This window comes from Anser cygnoides, chromosome 2 (assembly GCF_040182565.1).
Source record: "Anser cygnoides isolate HZ-2024a breed goose chromosome 2, Taihu_goose_T2T_genome, whole genome shotgun sequence".
Lineage (NCBI taxonomy): Eukaryota > Metazoa > Chordata > Aves > Anseriformes > Anatidae > Anser > Anser cygnoides.
Window position 1 is genome coordinate 62,830,795 of NC_089874.1, and position 20,212 is coordinate 62,851,006.

The following is a 20,212-nucleotide window of genomic DNA, read 5'->3' on the forward strand; positions in this document are numbered from 1 at the left end:
GGAGTGATACCTGTATTTCTAAAACCTGACGACTATGAAAGATTGTCTTTTTTCTCCAACATACACCATTCCTGTTGGAACAGAGACATTAAGAAGCACAAAGAGAAACTTTGCTCAGTTTTTCTGAGCTCTTTTCCAGGCTTACTTGCCTGCACAATCAGGCCTGAAGAGCCACTACATTCCCCATTTCATCTGGGCTGCATTTTATGCAGCTCAGAAAATAATTTAATCTCTACCATCTTACTGCAGTAAACAGGATCTGATCTCAGGGACGCTGGTGATTCTACACAGTAACTGGTAAATGTTTCATTGTTAGAAAACTACTGTGAGGTCAGAAGGTGATTTTTGTGTCTGGTTCCATAGAAGGCGAAAGACTGGCAATTTCTTAAAACTGTAACCTGAGAGGCTAGCCCAAGAATCCAGTAAATAATATTTTCTTGGGATGGGTAGTCTAAGATTTTAACTCTAAATTTTGATTGCCTGATACACCTGGAAGAGCTGTACCTTTTGTGAGGACAAAGTGGCTAGCCACACTCTGGTCTGATATAGGTATAATTCTGGGGGTTCTGGACAGACCTGTGTCTAGAGTGAAAAAAAATACCATCACTCAGAGCTTTCTGCAGTGTAAAAGGAACTTTATGGGAAAAGGCTGTAGACAAAATATTACAGCTCTCACTGTCTTACTGGGAAGAAGAATCATAGAATCATAGAATGGTTTGAGTTGGAAGGGACCAAAGATCATCCAATTTCTATCCCCCTGCCATGGGCAAGGCCTTCCACACAATGCTCCATCTGTTACGTTCCAGTCCTTCCCTTGGTGCCTCTCAGGTTGTTTTCATCTTGCCTCTGGTTATGGAGCAGGCCCCTTGCAGTGGTGGCATCTGCTACCATCTACACAAGGGCAATGCATTAGTTGTATTTCTGCAGATCTTATACCCTTGAGTCATACTCAAGACGTGGAGGTCACTCAGCTTGATCATGTCCTTGATGTTACTGTCATATACAAAGAGTCATGACCAGGGAGGCTTATCCCAACATGGTGACCTTTGCAAGCTTTGGTCCACCAGCACAGAACAGAGACCTGTGTATAGAGGGATGTCCACTCCTAAGTGAATTCATTCAAAATTCAACAGCATAAACGGAATTGATGTGGACATCAAAGAGAGTGAGGGCCTCTGGAGAGGTGCTTTTGAAGTCAAACATAATGGCAAAGCACCAGCTGAAATGCAGCCCCTCACTGCATGGTGTTATGAAGTGACTCACCCTTCTGGCTGCTGCAAAGCATTCTTCATGGCTTTGATTTGCTGGAAGTGACAGGACATATCAGTGGCTAACACCATCTCAATCACCAGAGCTCTGAACTCCCTTTTGGATGGCATCATGATGAGAGAAGCAAGGAAAAAGAAATATAAAAAACAGCATCAGACATGCTCCAGGTTCTTTTGTTGTCTATCTGCAAATTATTGACAGCTTTTCTGCCTTTGCATGTCACTCTTTCCATTATCGCTCTTTCCAGGAGCAGGAGGAAGATCAATGATTTTCTACAAACACAGGAGTGGGAGGGCTGCAAATTAAGCCAGGTGGCTAATCCTTCCTAAAAGAAATCCTAGACCTTTGTGAAGAGAGTATTAGCACTAGCATTCCCTTTTCAAGTAAACACAGACTTCTTGGATTGATTTCTTTTATAGGGCATTCTTAGAAGGAAGCAAAAAGATTGTTTAAAACCTTGAAACCTTTAGTTCACCTAAAATCAGGTGAACTTTTGAGCCTGGATGTCTATCCAGTTGACTAAAACTGATCAATAGCTATTAATATTATTAAAGGAAAAACAGAATGTTAAAAACATTTCCTTGTAAATATACTGTATACATACATTTGATACCTTTGAGAACCTGCATTGCTTCCTTGATATTACTCATTCAAACTATTCCTTTATGTATTTTTGTTAAACAAACATTTTAGGATGTGCTCGAAATTCCTTTGAAGTCAGTGTAGATGTCCTAGACATTTTAAAATATCGGAACTCTCTGCTCTAGCATACAATGTAAATTTCTTTTCTGTTTCTCTCAGTTCATACACCCATGGGTTAACAGAGGAAGAACAGTCCAAAGTTACCATACCAGCTCAGGATTTGGGAGATTCAGAAATGGGTAAGTTTTCATTTAAAAATAAAAGTTGTCATTCTTCTTTTCATGAATCTTTCATGAAGGACATGGTCTATTTTGAGCATGTCTCTCTTGCCTCTGGTGGTTGTACTCAAGTTCCAGCCCCAGGCCACCAGTGCATAGAGACCCAGGACCTCTGTGCTTACCCAGTCCCATGGGTGTCACGTAACGTGGCCTCCCAGTTCTGTACACACATTAAGATTGCATCTGCTGGCCTCACTCTACCTACAGCATACCCACCTCATTCTTCCCACCCTTATGTACGTGCACTTGGGTAGCCAACAGCATTCAAGGAAACGATATGGTGGCTGAAAACCAAATTAGTTTAAATTTATGGGGATCTTATTTTTTGCCAATCCTGGTCAGTTCCCTGGTTTGGTGCATTCCCAGCAGCAAAAACCTTTCTGTCAATACAAGCAAAAGGAACCAGACAAGATAGGAGAAACTGTTTCTTTTTGCAGCAGTGCTGCAGACAGCAGCTTAAAACACTTGTGGAACAAGGACCCAAGGACCTGAACTCCCACAGCTGGAGAGAAAGCAGATTCACTCCAAACCAGAGACAAAATGAAAGCCAGTGTGGGCTGAAATGCAAGTGTGATCTATCACAGACAAGATTACAACACCAAAATATTAATTTAATGGGGAAACCAATACATCCTCACTAGACACACACACATCTATAAAGCTTATACTTTTCCACAAGGTTGTCAGAAATTTCAGTGCTCCAGAAGAACTTGAAAATATTTTAAATATTGTGGTTTTGCAAGCAGCCTGATAAATTAGAGGAACTTGTATTAAAATCAAGATGTCTAAATGTCTTTCTACAAAGGTCAAGGGTTTATGGTACAAAAATGCAACCATGTTGTTGTGGTTTAACCTGGCCGGCAGCTAAACACCACACAGCCATTCACTCACCCTTCCCCCTCCCTCTCTGGGATGAGGGAGAGAAATGGGAAAGTGAAGCCTGTGAGTTGAGATAAAGACAGTTTATTAAGACTGGAAAATAATAATAACAATAATAATAATAATAGTACTACTAATAATAATGTGTACGAAACAAGTGATGCACAATGCAATTGCTCACCACCCACTGACCGATGCCCAGTCTGTCCCCGAGCAGCCAGCGCCCCACCCCGGCTAGCCAGTCCTGTATATTGTTTAGCATGACGCCAGATGGTATGGAATACCCCTTTGGCCAGTTTGGGTCAGCTGTCCTGGGTCTGTCCCCTCCCAGCTCTTGCTGCACCCCTAGCCTGCCCGCTGGCAGGACAGAGCGAGAAGCTGAAAAGTCCTTGGCTTGGTGTAAGCACTGCTCTGCAACAATTAAAACATCAGCACGTTATCAGCACTCTTCTCATCCTAATCCAAAACATAGCACCCTACCAGCTACTAGGAGGAAAATTAACTCTGTCCTAACTGAAAGTAGGACATATATGAAAGTGGTCACTAGGACTATTAGAATATTGACGGCTTGGAAATGGGTTTTCTCGCAGTTCACCTCAACTGAAGATCTCTTGTGGACTCAAAGTCTGCTTTACAGATCTGGCTGTGTTGCTTCTCTAACCAATTAAGGATTTGAATATTTCTTATTATATTTTCATGTTTCATCTTGTGGTAGAGATACATTTCTCTGAGGCCAGAGGCCAGGAGCCAGGGAGTTACTATGTTCTCATAACCTACCACTAAGAAAAAGTTCTAAATTACCAAATTTGAAAATAAATTCTAAGATAACTTGTCCATGCCTTTTAACAGCCCCTGTAGAATTAGGGAAAGATACGATAATGTTGAGAGAGCAAGGTCAGGAAAAGCAATTGGAGAAGACGAAAACCTGGACTGAATTTCCTGTTTCATTACTGTCACACACTGGGGAGTAATTCGTCCTATGGCCAATATCAGAGCTTTGATTTTTTGTTTTCTAACCAAGGTCCCGCAGATGATATGCATGAAGACATGGTATCTGGCACAGTTGCATAAGCACATACAGTTTTATGGTATCTTTACTACTGATTGCTGAGATAGATAGACTCTGGATGACTTGACATCTAAATATTTCCAAGCCTTGCATTGATCTCCATCTGGAACATATCTTTATTTGCTTTTTAGAATAATTACTTCACACCCTTACCTTTTTTGCTTTAGAGAACATTACATCGTTGGATTTGTCTTTGTATTCTAGCAAATGTATTCTAGCAAAGCACTCGCATCCCCATGCATTCACGGGAAAAGGAAAAGAAAAAGACAGTTTTAGATCACCTGATCTCTATGCTATGAACCAACAGGAATATCTCCTTTGGGGAGGCATTTTGCCCAGTTTGCCCAGTTGAAGTCTTGATTCTCATGGAAATTAATGGATGAAGGAAAAACACTACCTTCAACGAAATATTTTCAATGGCTGATATTCGCTAAAGGTATAACACCCAGAATAAGCATGTGGCCATGCTGGATACATAAAAATTTTTTACAAGAAAACTGTGTGATTATGCAACCAATCACCTGCTATTTATTTACAAAAGAAAGCTCTGACCCAAGTTGTCTTCAGTCAGAACCATTCAAGGTTTCTCACTGCAATCTCCAAAGGAATAAACACTGATTGACAAATAGAGCTCAAAATTATCTAAGAGACAAAATCTCAAGCAGCTTTACTGACAAAATCAGAATTGCATGAAAGCTGTACTTCCCGAAGCTGTACTCTGATACAGCATTAAGGAGCTAAACATTTTCCAGGTGCCTTTTTAATCCTGTACTTGACAGCAAAGGGCTTGCACACTCTGTTTCAATAAATTGCATGGAAATTATTAACAATGAAATACACTGCCAGAAAATACATCTATAACAGTATCTTAGAAAGCATCTGTTTGCTTTGCAGTTTAGTTTCTTAATTCACTGTGATCTGTTTTTGTTATAGTTTCTTCATTTACTTGTTGATGACTTGCACAAATGGGATTCATCACATGAGGCAACCGAACTGACTTTCAAATATTTAATAAGGAGCATAGGTTTTTTAAAATGGAGAGTAAAATATTGTTTAGGTACTAATAAGCATTCATCTCTTTTCTGCTTGACTGTAGCCCAAAAGATCTCTTTCAGTCTCATCTGCTTTCCCTCAAAACCTGTGCACATTTCTTTTCCAACTGTGAAATATAGGTCTAATTTTCTACATTTATTTCCTGAAAATGCATTCCTTAACTAGATGACTGAATACCACAAAACTGATGAAACCCACATATACCTCTAGGATTGTGAAATGTGCTGATCATCAGATCTTCTCTTATTAATACTGTCAAAATATAATGAGAGCTTAGTTCAAAACAGCACTTAAGAATTTGCTTTCCAAGGGCCATCACTTGGACTTTTTGCTGAAAGTGATTTATCAGGTATGTCTACAAAAATAAAATTAAATGTAGATATGCTTTAACAGTTTCCCAAAGCGTCCTTTCATGTTTGGGGTCCTATTGGTACTGAGAGACTTATTTTTGAGTACCAGTCTGAGAAACTGTGGGCTTCTTGTTTTTTTTTCTCAGCACCATAGATCCTGCTGATGTCAACTGATATTTCCAATGCTTCCCAAATGTTTGCCTATGGGATTTCAAACTGGCATGCAAAAGCAAAGGCACATAACAATCATAACATTTTGGCATTAGAGCACATCAATATAATGGTCTTTATTCTGCAGCTGTTGCTCGTTCAGCAGCTACAAAATAATACAGCCCTATTTGAGAGAGAACAAATAAGCAATCTAAACCACTCAATATTTTTGTTCAGGCGGTTAGAGTATTTCTTAAAAAGCAGACATATTAATCTTTGAAACTTTAGGTCTAAACATATAGCTCAACAGAATACACATTTTGACACTAGGGAATTAATGAGAAACATCTGAAGCTAGTTTTGATTCAACCACAAGCAGTTTAAAGCTGCAAAGCAGACTGTTTTCCTAAAGACAGTGTCTATGCAACGAAGCATTCTCAAGCAGCTGCTCTGCTGATCCTTGTAGACAGTGGCTCTAAGGCTGCTGTTTCTAGTCAGTTCCTTGCGTTTCCCTCGCCAACATAAAAGGAAGCAGCAATTTGCTGCCAATATTTGACAAGGCATTACCAACTGTAGCTAAAATAAAAAATAAAAAATTAGATTTTTAACACCTCAATGCAGATTTTTTTTTTTTAAGTTCCTGCTTGCTGCCCACCATGAGACTATTTTCTATACTGGGGGGTAGGATTTCTCAAGCCGCTCCCCCACAACACTCCCATTGATTGAAACCAGACACTTAAGTTCCTGAATCTTTTTCCCGGCGCTCAGCTACAGGATTATGTCACCATCCACAAGTCAAAATAAACAGGAAATTCAGGAGAAAGTCATTAGGAAGCAGAGCCTTCACTAACCAGTTGACTAGAAGCCAAGACTCTGAGAAAGGCTAATTTCCCCTCATTTCCAATAGGTAAGATGAACTGACTGCTCAGCACTGTATCACATTTAAGTGTATGCAGGAGACATCATGCTTTATGTAAGATCCCACAAGTCACTTTCCCTCCTATGAGAAAGACCACGGAGCAGGATTCTTCCTGTCTGTCAGATTGGGCTATTTTTAATGTACCATCCTCTGGAGTTCAAAATTCCCCATAAAGGCAGAAAGTTCCCTCATCGGTTTCAACTGTCTGCTATTAGAAAACAAATCATGGACTGATTTTGGCACATAAATCATATGTTGCATGAAGCTTGTTTTAAATTATAGCTTCTTACATCACGTTGGCATATATAGTATGCTGATTTATGCTTCTTGGACTTTATTCTTATTTCCATTAAGGCCCATTTATAATTTCCAAGCAGGGGGTGTCTAAGTAGATAGAGGTTATATTTATGCTTTTGCATGAACAAACAGTTGTATACCTCTTCACTAATTTATAAACAGATGCGTATAAAGGGTGTCTCTGTGAACTGCTGAAATTACATGGGAGTCAAATTGTATATTATTATTCACCGTCACAAAATCTAGTCTTACTGCTATCTGAGGTAAAAAACAAATGCAGAAATAAGCAAGACAAACACTTTTTAAAGCTTTTTTTTTTTCTCTTAGTAATAGAAATACTAATGTACAATATACAGCGACGCATATTGCTCTTCAAACAAGGCAATAACAGACTATGGTGATGTTACAACGTTCCAAAGCAGACACCATGTTCATTTTTACCTCCAGTCATCCTTTGAGAGATTAGACAAAATATTCATCTCTTCATCATCTTGCAAAAGACGATATGCTGCACTAACATGGTGATTTTCAAGCACAGACCGGTCATTATATAGAATGGCTGAGTCTGACCTGGGATTTAAAAGAAGACATAGGAAAAGTTATCACAGAATCACAGAATTGTCTAGATTGGAAGAGACCTCCAAGATCACCTAGTCCAACCTCTGACCTAACACTAACAAGTCCTCCCCTAAATCATATCACTAAGCTCTACATCTAAACATCTTTTAAAGACCTCCAGGGATGGTGACTCAACCACTTCCCTGAGCAGCCCATTCCAATGCCTAACAACCCTTTCAGTAAAGAAGTTCCTCCTAATAGCCAACCTAAACCTCCCCCCTGGCGCAACTTTAGCCCATTCCCCCTTGTCCTGTCACCAGGCACGTGGGAGAATAGACCAACCCCCACCTCGCTACAGCCTCCTTTAATGTACCTGTAGAGTGTGATAAGGTCGCCCCTGAGCCTCCTCTTCTCCAAGCTGTACAATCCCAGCTCCCTCAGCCGCTCCTCGTAAGACTTGTTCTCCAGACCCCTCGCCAGCTTCGTTGCCCTTCTCTGGACTCGCTCGAGCACCTCCATGTCCTTCTTGTAGCGAGGGGCCCAAAACTGAACACAGTACTCGAGGTGCAGCCTCACCAGAGCCGAGTACAGGGGGACAATCACTTCCCTAGTCCTGCTGGCCACACTGCTTCTTATACAAGCCAGGATGCTGTTGGCCTTCTTGGCCACCTGAGCACACTGCTGGCTCATATTCAGCTATCAACCAATACTCCCAGGTCCTTTTCTGCCAGGCAGCTTTCCAACCACTCATCTCCCAGCCTGTAGCTCTGCTTGGGGTTGTTACGCCCCAGGTGCAGGACCCGGCACTTGGCCTTGTTGAACTTCATACAGTTGGCCTCAGCCCATCGGTCCAGCCTATCCAGATCCTCCTGCAGAGCCTTCCTACCCTCGAGCAGATCGACACATGCACCTAACTTGGTGTCATCTGCAAACTTACTGAGAGTGAAAGAAGTTATGCTTCTTCCCTGTCTAAAGTGTCTCACATTCAAAAGTTTTTCTTTGATCAGCCACAGAGGTTAGTTCCTATAGCACAGATACAAGCATTTCAAGAGCACTTTTAATACTTTGTCGTTGCTATTCAGTAAAAAAACAAAACCAAACCAAAACAAAAAACTAAAGATCAAAATTCACCACAAAATCTATTTCATCAGCCGAGACTCACCCAGTCTTTTTATTATATGCTTAAGAAAAAGTTACTGAGAGCTTTCTGACTGAGAGAGAGACATAAATTTAGGGTTGAATCATGAGGCTCATTTCCAGCTCTTGCGTATGGTGCTCTCAAATCGAAGCCAGAGTATACCCAGGTAAGTAATTGTGAGATGCACTCCTATATTGTTTCCATAATAGTAAGTCGGCTATAAGCAAGATATAGCTGAACAGCTTTCTGTTATCTGTGCACTAGGCTCTGCTGTACAGAAGGCCAAACGCCAGTGGGATAGAATAAGACCAAAGCTACTTCACACCTTAATTTTAAGCTCCAGGGCATGGATCTGAATGGCTAAACTGGTCTGAAGACAAAGTGCTTGCTGGAAGTTAATGGCAACAGGAAGTGAATATGATTTGTTATAGTCCCCACTCAGTTCTGCTTCCCAGAGAGCTGTGTAAATTTTTCTCCCCTGACATCTCACACCCTCTGTTATTCAGTGTTACAAAAATTAAATTACCACTGTCCTTCCCTGAACTTTTCTATAGCTATTTTCTATTTGGGAAATACAGCATATCCCTAATTCTTGCATGCATGAAGCTGTAAGCAGTAGAGTGAAGCTTACCCCAGAACAGAGACAGAAACTTGTTTCAGTGTACCTAAGCTTTCCCGAGCATATGTATGATCTACCCTAGCAACCTTTGCATATCTGGGATACACAGCATGATTCAACTAACATACTCCAGCTATCTAATTTAGGGTAAGATGCAGTGCATGTTAGAAATATCGAAGTATGCCATGTCAGTCAAGGACATCTAGACAGTTTATCATTGCAACCAATTATTCTTTAGGAATTTACAAAGATTTTAAAATGAGTGCAATAATTTATTACCTGAAGAGGTAATAGTAAACATATCCCCTTTTGCAGGTATGGTTTTCCACTAAGTAAAAATAGTATGCGTAGTACTGGTGTTCACTGATGAATACAGATATCAGTGAACCCTTGAACTATAGTATCTCCTCTAAAACTATACCTTCAATGAAAGACATCAGTCTGTACAGCAATCAGTCCTCAGCAACTTTACACAGAAACATTTAGGGACCTTCCTTTTTCCTGATTACTAGTACGGAACAATGCTCAGGAACCTAGAATACTCAAATATTTTCAATTGAATGCTTGTAAGAGAAAATTAAATGTAGCCTAAGGAAACAAACATTCCTCCTGAACCACTTGAAGGCAAAGGCTTCTGCACTTTTCTGTGTGGCTATGCTGTTATTCTCCAAAAATTTCCCCTTCTATTTCACAACCCTTCATCATGATTTATGATGGCCTCACCGTGTCTGGATGTGAAAGTTGTTGGTAGTTCCCGTGTGTTCATAGTCATGGATGGCAGCTGCGAAGATCATAGCGAAGATCTCCAACTCTGTCAGCCAGTGCTGAAAAGAAATTACAGAGCAATCAGATAAGCTGTCATTTTCCCAGGCATTAAGGCTTTTGTCTTTTAAGGCAAGTTATCCCCTGCTGACAGTCAATGCTGCACATCATTGCCTTTCCCCTGCAGCCTGCCAGCTGTTTTAAAGCATACTTCTCTGGCTGATACACCAAAGCTGAACCAGTGTTTTTCCTGAAGCTTCATCTAAGTAAATTGAACTACAGCAAAATAATTTCAGGAACTAATAAGTCTTAAGACAAAGGCTTAAGACAGAATGAGGGAAAAGAGTTGCCCTTCTTAAAAAGCAACATGTAAGGATGAGAGGGAAAGGTCAATTTTTTTTCAAGAAAAACTGGATGATATATATACAGGTATGCACATACCACCAAGGTATGTATTTGCAGCTCAGTTGACCTTTGCAACAGTCTCAAATACAGAAGAATGTCACTTATCTCCACTAACTAGAGGAGTCATTGTCAATCACTGAATCATGAGGAGGACAGGGAACACAGCCTCACAAGATGTACAACTTGTTATTTATTTATCATTCACAGAAACATCTGAGAAAGCCCTAAGGTTTTTTTTTGTTTGTTTTGTTTTTTCCCGTAATTGCCTAGCTGAAGTCTTAGTTTTCAAAGCTATTGTCACTTTCATCTTAGATTTCTAAATGACTCAGATGCTTTTAATAATTTTCCTCTGAGTCAATCAGCCTTTTTATTTCTGTTTTTCCACTGGTAACAATGCAAGGAGTGCTGTTAGGATCAAGTACCTCAGAGACAAAGGCTCTAGATACTGTAGATACTGTAAATATTTGTATGAAATGCTCCTACAATTTGGAGAAAACCCTTACCACAGTGGTTGCCAAACATTTTTTAACAGCACACTGTCAACCTGTAAATATTTTGACTGAAATTCACATAGAAACTGTCTTTTAATTCAAAGCCCATTAAAGGCAGAATTGTTTTGTAAATCCATTCTAGACATCTGCTGTAGCTCAGGGACAACCACCAGTCTGTTAACCACATGCAGGGGAAGCACAGATAACTGTGGGGCTCTGCACACAGCTACCTGTCCAGCTCTTCTCCTGCCTTTATCTCTGCATAGCCCTAGCAATCATAACACTTTCTCTCTCTCTCTCTTTTTTTTTTTTTTTTTTTACTTATTTGTCATCTTCATGCCTGGAACAGCCCCAGCCCCTCTGCTGGAGATAGCCCCAAACATCAATGGCTGTGCAGCTGGAGAATGAAGCTCGTCTCAGCTTTAAAGACCTCCTTATATTAAATATGTGGTTTGAAGTTACTTTCCAGAGATATTTTGCACAATGACACTGACCATCATCAAGGTAGATCTTGAATTGCTTTTTACTTTTTTTTAATTATTTTTGAGAAGTTTGAGGGTAAAGAGATCAAGAAATGAGCAGACAGAGAAACTAAAGTACTTTCTCCTTTTTTACACAATTGGTCAAGGACAGGAACAAACAGTGCTGGTAGTGGAGAAATAACCATCATGCTTCTATTTTCAAGTGTGAACTGTGAATAAGGAATGCTTTACAGCTGATAGAACATAATTTCAACTTTCAAGCACCAAACTTCTGACAACTACACCAGGGGAAAAAAAAACCACAAAACTAGGGTTTCCAGGCTTCACACATAGACTCAAACTTCATTTTCTCAGCCATGTTCTACCATTTTCCAAGTGGAGATAGTCCACATGATAGACAAAAATCAGGCAGACCCACTCAGGGACTGGCAGAGCAAATCCACAATAAGCAAGTAGAACCACTACAGGACACATACCCAGCTGGTCTAATGCATCCACTTTGGACCTTCTGGGCATCATCTGACAAGTCGCACTCCAGCAGGGTCTTATGACCCAAGCTTTAAAATGGCACCAAGGCAATGAGCTCTGTGCTTCATTCTGTCTCCTTCCTTAATCTCTTAAGGCACATATACGAAAAGTGCAAACTTGCATGCTCTATCAAAGCATCATTTGCTGAACAATATCAGGGTAATGTAAGTTTTCAATAGGGTGTAATACACCTGAGGAGCCGTTTTAAATATCATAACAGTATTTGAGGAAGGCAGCTCAGAATACAGACTGAGATTACAGTTGGAAACTGTGGATAATTAATAAGTTTGGGAAAGCAGCACAAAGTCAAAATAGATTTGTGAGTAATATGAGAAAAATAGCAGGCAAACAATTGGAACCTTTTAGTTCCTTTTTTCTGCAACAACCTTGTAAGGAAAAGCAAACAAGATGGCAAAGAGCCTGCAGAGAACGGAAGTAATCTCCATCAAAGTCATGATATTACCCTGTACTAGTCTGTAATTGACTTCATCTTGCAGAACAGAGCACTACTGTTAAAGAACAAAGACATGAAGAATGACTGAGAAAGCAGCAGGATACTGTTACAGGTGAAGAGAGCAAGGAAATGTGAAAGTTTTTGATTTCTAAAGGGCTGACAAAGTCAATCCAGAACGAAACCTTCAACAACGATGGAAGGGTGGGGAGAAAGGCGTGAAAGAACAAGTATCGGCTTCCAGAATGGGAACAAAAAAAGTGTAATGAGGCATGATTGTCTTTCACAAACATATAATAGATATGAAGAATTAGCTACTAAGGGAAGTCATTGGCATGTAAATAAAAGGACTGATGCATGCAGAAAGAAAAAGGAAGAGGAAAGACTAGCGTTTCCAAATCTAACAAAATGAATGGAATGTATTGCCAAGAAAAAGCGGCAAAGCAAAGACAGCAATAATTAGCCTAGTTCCTTGCACTGAGTTTATGGCCCCTTGTTCCAAAGCATTTACCATTTTCAGAGCCCATAAGCTTATGATGATCTGGTTATTAACCACAGTAGTGCAGAGGAGAGGAGGATCTCACTTCTCTTTGCTACAAACAGATGTGACATAAATCTTGCCCTTCTGCAGTTTTACAGGTGTTCTGTATGAAACATTCTTATGTAATTCTTGACAGTATCAAAGAAAGAATTGTCAGCTTTAACTTTTGCACCACATTTGTACCCACTTGAATCCACCTGTCTGTATTCAACAAAAAAAAATCATATGGCAATTCCTAATAACAATAAAGATTAATCAGAAAATAATACCAAATAAAATGCTGATCACACCTGAACATCTGAGTTAAAGGAAAGTAGCTCTTGGAACTTGTTCCTACCATTCGTGCTTCTGTAATAATCCTCTAGGAGAAAAACATCAGACTAATTCCAAATTCATTATGTCTATGATGGAACCCAAAACGTTCTCCTTCACACGTCTGGCTATACCTAATTCATTCCAAGGCATCATCCTGAGCAAGAAAATAACAGGAAAACTACAGAGATTTCAGGCACTGTATGTGATTAGAAGGAAAGAAGATTTTTACTTGAAAAGAAAGCAGATGAAAAAAAAAAAAAAAGACTGGAACTAAATTGTTGAGAGAACTTGTAAATAACACGAAACGTGAGAGAGGAAAATGAACAGTATAAAGACAAACCACAAAATTGTTTCTTCCCTTTGACACTAGAACAAATGACTGCTATGTAAACTATTTAAGTTTGAAAAAAAGTACTTTTTTACATTGCAAGTAATAAGCTAAGAAGGTAAATGAGGGCATCGTTTCTATTTTCTTTTATGGTTTTTTCTTTTATGATTTTTTTAATGATCATCTTTTATGATTTTTTAATTGTTAAACCAAAGGTCCCAACATGCTCTCTGACATCAAAGTCTTGCTTTCCAGCCTGTCCAAATTCCTTGCATACATATTGTGAAAGTCATGAACTGAACAACTGTTTACCCTAGAGGAAGGAGAAGATATTGATATGAGAAAATTCTGGAAAGAGGAAAATGTCCCCTACCTTTCTTTAGCATGTATGAACATACTACATATGTTTGTAAGAAGTACCCTGCTGTGAGCAGGAGATTGGGATAGATGACCTCCAGAGCTCATTTCCAAACAACACTAATCTACTCACATTGAGATGGGCTGTATCCTGTGGGGAGAAGGGAGAAGTAAGAGAAGAAAGAAGAAGGAAGAAGAAGGAAGAAGAAGGAAGAAGAAGGAAGAAGAAGGAAGAAGAAGGAAGAAGAAGGAAGAAGAAGGAAGAAGAAGGAGAAGAAAAGAGGCAAAAAAAGAATTCTAGCAAGGGAAGCAAAGCTGAAATGTTATTGTTGTCATGCAGTGCTGCAAGTCCCTTGTTCCTGGTAGCAGGAGAGTGCTTTCCTATTGTGCTACATTAGATGCTAAACCAAATGCGACATATCATTTGGCTGTGGGAACAGCTAGTGCATGGGATTATTCCTGGGAAACAGCTGACAATTCACTACAGCCTCCAGAGTGCAACTCCACCATAACAGCAGTCTTGTATAGCAGTCTTGGCTAAACAGACCCCAGAAACTTTTTGCAAGATATGTTGCCACTGAGGTGCTATTAGGCTATATTTAATGATGCTAATATTGCAGAAGGCCAGCTAATATTTTACATGACATACTTTCAGAATGATCTGTCTTTAATCTGGGCTAACACCTTTGTTTCAGAGAAGCATTGTGTATAAAAGCAGAGGAAAAGCAAGTAGACTGAAATAGTTTAATCTTCATTAACTTTAAGAAAATATATTCTCCAATCTCCAAGAAGAAATGAGGTAAGAGAAGAGGCTGTACTTGTTCCAAAAGTCTGCTCACTGCTATGAAACTGCACAACTATAGCACTGAATACATAGACTTTATACATATTATTATTGACATATGGTGAAGAGGCAACTCTCACTTCCAGTGTTATCAGTGGGATTATAAAGACATAGATCCCCTTGATATTTCTGAAATATCCTCTTCTTCCTCAATGATTCAAGCCCAGTCTTACATTCAGGAAGGAGTTCAATGGAGAATCAAAGTTATTTGACTGAAATAGTACTTGCTGTGAGTTATTCATTAAATAACTTGACTGAAGAAAAATAATCCAAGCCTTTAAAAAAAGTAATCTAAATTTATACCCAAGAAAAGAACAAATAATGTAATCCGGGGGAAACAAGAAGCTGAAGACCAGAGAACACCAAGAGAGGTGGTGTCAGGAAAACAAGTAATGAAATACAAGTCGGAAGGCAAACGACTGGAACCAGTCAAGAAAAAGGGAGGCATTAGGATCACCTGTATCCATGAAAGGGTAAAGGCTGCAGGTCTGGCAGCACAGTCTGCACTGTCTACCTCAGTGGCAGCTGATACCTCCACCCAGGCAAAGCTTCTGAGGGATGAGGCTGCAGTGCAGACTTCTGACTGCTGGAAGTGCTTAGATTTTTTTCCCTGGGGCAGGGGCAGGGACAGGCAGCAGACCTGCCTGCAAAAGGTGCGGAGGACCTCCTGCACCAGGTGGCCAAGCTGCAGGAGGCAGTGAGAAGGTGGCGTATTATCAGGGAGACTGAGGAGGAGTTAAGACAGCTGGATCCCAGCACAGTCTGCAGTGAACCCACAGCCCATGGCCAAACAGCCCAAAACTCCCTCGGCAGCACTCACAAAAGGGAGAGGGACCAATAACACCACAGGGTGGAGGCTGGCAATAGCAAGGACCAGCAGGAGAAAGTCTTCCCCCAAAGCCTGAGGTGCCTTTACAGACCTGCTTCACCCCTCTGCAGACTTAAAAGGAAAGACCTGCTGCAGGATGGGTGGAGCTGAGTAAGGCCCAGTCTGCTCCCTGCATAATAACAACTAGTCCAGCTAAGAAAAGGCAAAGGGTGACAGTGGTAGGACACTCTATTCTGAGAGGTATGGAGACACCCATCTGCTGACCTGATCTGCTCTTGAGGGAAGTCTGCTGCTTACCAGGGGCTTGCATCAGGGATGTTACCAAGAGACTGGCAAGCTGTGTACAGCCTAAGGACTATTATCCACTGTTGCTATTTCATGTGGGCACCAGTAATGGAGCCAGGAGCAGTCTGAGGCGTGTCAAGAGAGATTAAAGAGCTCTGGCAGCAGCAATAAGAGACTCAGGAGCACAGGTAATTTTTTTCATCAGTCTTCCTGGTCAAAGGGAAGGGGATTGAAAGTGCCAGTTGAATCTGGCAGATGATTGCACAACTGGTGCCACAGACAGGGTTTCGGCTACTTAGACCATGGGACTCACTTTGAGAAACCTGGTCTGCTGTGGGTTGATGGGATCCACCTGTCAGAGGAGGGAAAGAGTATCTTCGGTCATAGGCTTGCCAAGCTGATGAAGAGGGCTTTAAATTGGAGTTGCCAGGGAAGGGAAACCTCAGTCCATCCCGTTCCTCCCAGTTTGATGGCAGCATCAGTAATAGATGCCCATAACCTGGAAGAGGGTCACAGGTCAGCAGAAGACAACCTGAAGAACAGCACAAAGGAATTCCAGCCACTCCAGTAAGTCAGCTTCATCAGGGGCGCAACTTAAATGTCTCCACACTAACTCACATAGTATAGGGAATAAACAAGAGAAGTTAGAAATGTACGCATGCCTGCAGAACTATGTGGTGATTTTACCCATGTGGGCAGCTGAGCTCCACAACAACTACTCTCTCACTCCCCCTCCTCAAAGGGAAAGGGGGAGAAAACACGATGAAAGGGCTCAAGGGTTGAGATAAGGACAGGGAGATCACTCACCAATTATCACAGGCCAGACAGACTCGGTATAGGGAGGTTGATGTAATTTATTGCCTGTCGCTAACAGACTAGAACAGTAAGAAACTAAAAGCAAACTAAAAGCACCTTCCCCCCGTCTTCCCCCCGAGCGGCACAGGGGAACGGGGACTGGGGGCTGTGGTCAGTCCCTGATGCTTGTATCCACCGCTACCTCATGGTCACTGTCTGCCCCTGCTCCACATGGGGTCCCTCCCCTGGAGGGGAACTGATCCTGCAGGGGCTGCCCACAGGCAGCAGCTCTTCAAGAACTGCTCCCACATGGGTCTGTACCATGGGGTCCAACCATCAGGAGCAAGCTGCTCCAACATGGGTCACCCACAGGTCGACAAGGGTCAACCCATCCTGCAGACCTAGCACAGTGCTCCAGAGCCTGCAGGGTCCCCATCCTCTCCAGTTTATCCAAACTTGACTGAGCTTGACAGAATCTAACCCACAGAACTGTCAACCAGTCCTCTAAACATGCGGTCCACACCAGGGGCCTTCACAAAACAGCAGGAGCCAAAGGGAGCAAAGAAGCCATGAAGTAACAGAGGAGACGCTTGCCCCTGTGAGTCCACAGGACAGCTTAACAGTCAGTATGACCTCCTGCATCTCTGCAAGTTGTGGAAGCAAAACCCTGAAACCAGCCAGGAAAACGGGGGGCGTTGGGATCACCTACAACCATAGCAGCACAGGCACAGCAAGCCTTCACCAGAAACACCAACACCACTGGCTTAGATGTTCTTAGTTCAACAACAGTCTTCACAATTTCTTGGCACACTATTTGTAATTTATTCACAGTGCAGGAAACAGAAACACCTCCCTTTCCTATTTACCTGATGTTAGGCTCTGAACACTTTCCCACTGCTCGAGATGCACAGGAATCAGCTGATGGCGGACAGAAAATTATGCACCCCTGCCACTTCCCCATAAACTCTCCTCCTACCAAGACCTCCCTTGCAGAGATCAAATCTGTCCTAACTACTTATCTAGAGGTATGGTTGATCTCCATCTCGTCTGTCTGCAGGGCCATGGAGGGACTGTCCTTCTCTTAAGCCACGTGCTTTGTAGCTGAGGGGAGAACAGGCTGAGGACACCAGCCCCCAGTTGGCCTTCCCATACTCAGACAGGACAATCCCACCACCACCAGGCCCCAGAAACCTCGCAGGCCCTCCAACCGACCCATCCTGTGGACCTAGCACAATGCCCCAGAGGAGGCCAGGCCCTCTCCTTTCTACACCTCACCCTTGGGGATCGGGGAAGAAGTGATGCCACCTATTCATGCTCCAGTGGTGGCGTAAATGGGACAAAAAAGGAGGGCTCACAAAATACTTGAAACTCAACAGTTTTTTATTGATTGTGTATCCCTTGGCCACGTGCAGGGTTCTGTCATGCTTTGACCTCTCTCTACTACTGTTGGCCACCAGGGAGGCTCCACTTGCAGGCAGCTGCGGGCTACTGGAGAACCACGACCCTCCTGGAACACTCTTGTCACTGCTACCTCATGGAAAGGGATGCCAGGCACAGGATGAATGGGGGGCTGGAGACCCCACAGGTCTCTGTGCCCCAGGGGAAGACATTCTCCCTGGCAAGCAAAATGGCACAGGGGAGACGTCCCCAGGAAGGGGCTCTCAGCACCCCCGTCCTTTCTCCTCCTTCAAAACTGGGGCTACTCTCAGGCCATCTTAGGCCCTAACTCCCAACACTGCCACATTTTGCTCACAATGGGACAGTGTCAGAATCACGTTGCCATGGCCTCCTGATGTCACAAGCCACCGTGCTGCCTTGTCTTCCAAGCCCTACAAGTAGGGGGACCCTGTGGCCAGACTGTCAGTCGCTGAGCGGCTAGGGCCTCTGACACCAAGAGCTCTTGGTAGAAGGAGGCCCAGCATAGCAGGTGGCAGTTTTGCGTGAGCTACGTAAGTCACAGATCTTCCACTGAGGAAGAATGAATCCTCCTCCCCAGAAGAAGCCGCGGCTTGTGGGGAAGAGATGTGCAGTGGAGCCAATGGATGTGGATGTGCCTGGGAGTGACGTGGAGCCCATGGAGGTGAATCTACCTCTACATGAAGAACATCCAATGGAAGTGGATCCACCTCCATCAGGGCTGACCAGCCACCACACCATTGTGCGCAGGCAGCCTGTCAACAGACAGCATCTGAGCTGTCACAGGAGCGCTAGGGGCTCTCCATATCCCACCAAACGGCGCGCTCCACTCAGGCATTGACCATCAGGCAGTTTTTCATCAGCCAAGAGAGCCCCGGGTCCAGGAACATCTCGCGGACTCCCAGGGAACATCTGACTCCTGGCAACTCTTCAAGCCAAGGCTTGGAGGAGCCCTCCTTTGCCATCCCCCACTCCAGCACCTCCCATAGAGCTGGCATCTCCTCTGCGCTGAGCGCTGAGGAAGAGGAGAGGACAGGGACTGGTGTTGTCTGAGCTGCTGCGCCAGGGGCAACGGGAGGAGCTTGTCGGAGGGCCCCCAGGCTCCCTGGGGCCTCCAGGATGTGCCAAAGAAGCTACAGAGGCAGCTGTTCCTTTGGAGAAGCAGAAGACCTCCATTCCAACAGGAAGAAGTGCTGGACTTCAGCACTGAGGTCCACTGTAGATGCTTCATTAGGACTTTTTGTCAGGAGTGGAAAATGGACAGTTCACAATAACTATACAAAATGGTAATAATAAAAAAGCAAAACCAACAAAACAACATAACCAAGAATAAAAGAAAAAACAAACCAGTAAGTGCCTCCCTCTGTTTTTTTGGAACTTTGGAGTCTGCTTGTGGACTCCTGTGTCCCCTTCTGGTCTCCCCAGTACAGGGAAAACATTGCTGTATGTCACAAGGGCCCAGCCCAGGTCCTCAAAGCTGGGGAGGGGTCAAGGCACAAGGCATCCAAGGGCAAACTGAGGGACCTGCCTTTGGTCTGCATTAACCAAAAAGGGCTCGGGGTGCTCATGAATATTGACTACAGATGCCTACTGGGAGCGTGGAAGACTATCATGCCTGACTTTGTTCACAGGCACTCAGTGGTGAAAAGATGAGAGGCACCAGGCCCATGCTGGAGGATGGACAACTCCAAGCTAAGCAAAGGGAAAAGATCGTCCCTGTGAGGGTGCTCAGGCATGGAACCCCTGCCTGGAGCCTGTGGGGTCTCCATCCTCTCCAGTTTATCCAAATTTGACTGAGCTTGACAGAATCTAACCCACAAAACCATCAACCAGTCCTCTAAACATGTGGTCCACACTTTCTCAAAACAGCAGGAGCCAAAGGAAGCAAAGAAACCATGAAATAGCTGAGAGGAGACACTTGCCTCCATGAGTCCACAGGACAGCTTAACAGTCAGTATGACTTCCTGCTTCATCTCTGCAAGTTGTGAAAGCAAAACCCTGAAACTAGCCAGGAAAACAGGGGGTGTTGGGATCACCTGCAACCACGGCAGCACAGGCACAGCAAGCCATCACCAGAAACACCAACCCAACCAGCTTAGTTTTTCCTGTAGACTGTTCAACAACAGTCTTCACAATTTCTTGACATTAGGACTTTTTTTCAA

At 42.8% G+C, this 20,212-nt stretch overlaps 1 protein-coding gene across 16 annotated transcripts in view; it reads right to left on the reverse strand.

The window, feature by feature from the left end:
- Positions 1 to 20,212, reverse strand: part of PDE1C (phosphodiesterase 1C) — a 316,420-nt gene that overhangs the window by 54,787 nt on the left and 241,421 nt on the right. For all 16 annotated transcript variants that reach the window (XM_048075555.2, XM_066992242.1, XM_048075558.2 and 13 more), the window contains 3 exons: positions 9,945 to 10,045; positions 7,348 to 7,476; positions 1,264 to 1,365 (listed from right to left, as the gene is read on the reverse strand). In XM_048075555.2, the coding sequence (XP_047931512.2) occupies positions 1,264 to 1,365; positions 7,348 to 7,476; positions 9,945 to 10,045 (332 nt within the window). The remainder of the gene's footprint in view (positions 1 to 1,263; positions 1,366 to 7,347; positions 7,477 to 9,944; positions 10,046 to 20,212) is intronic.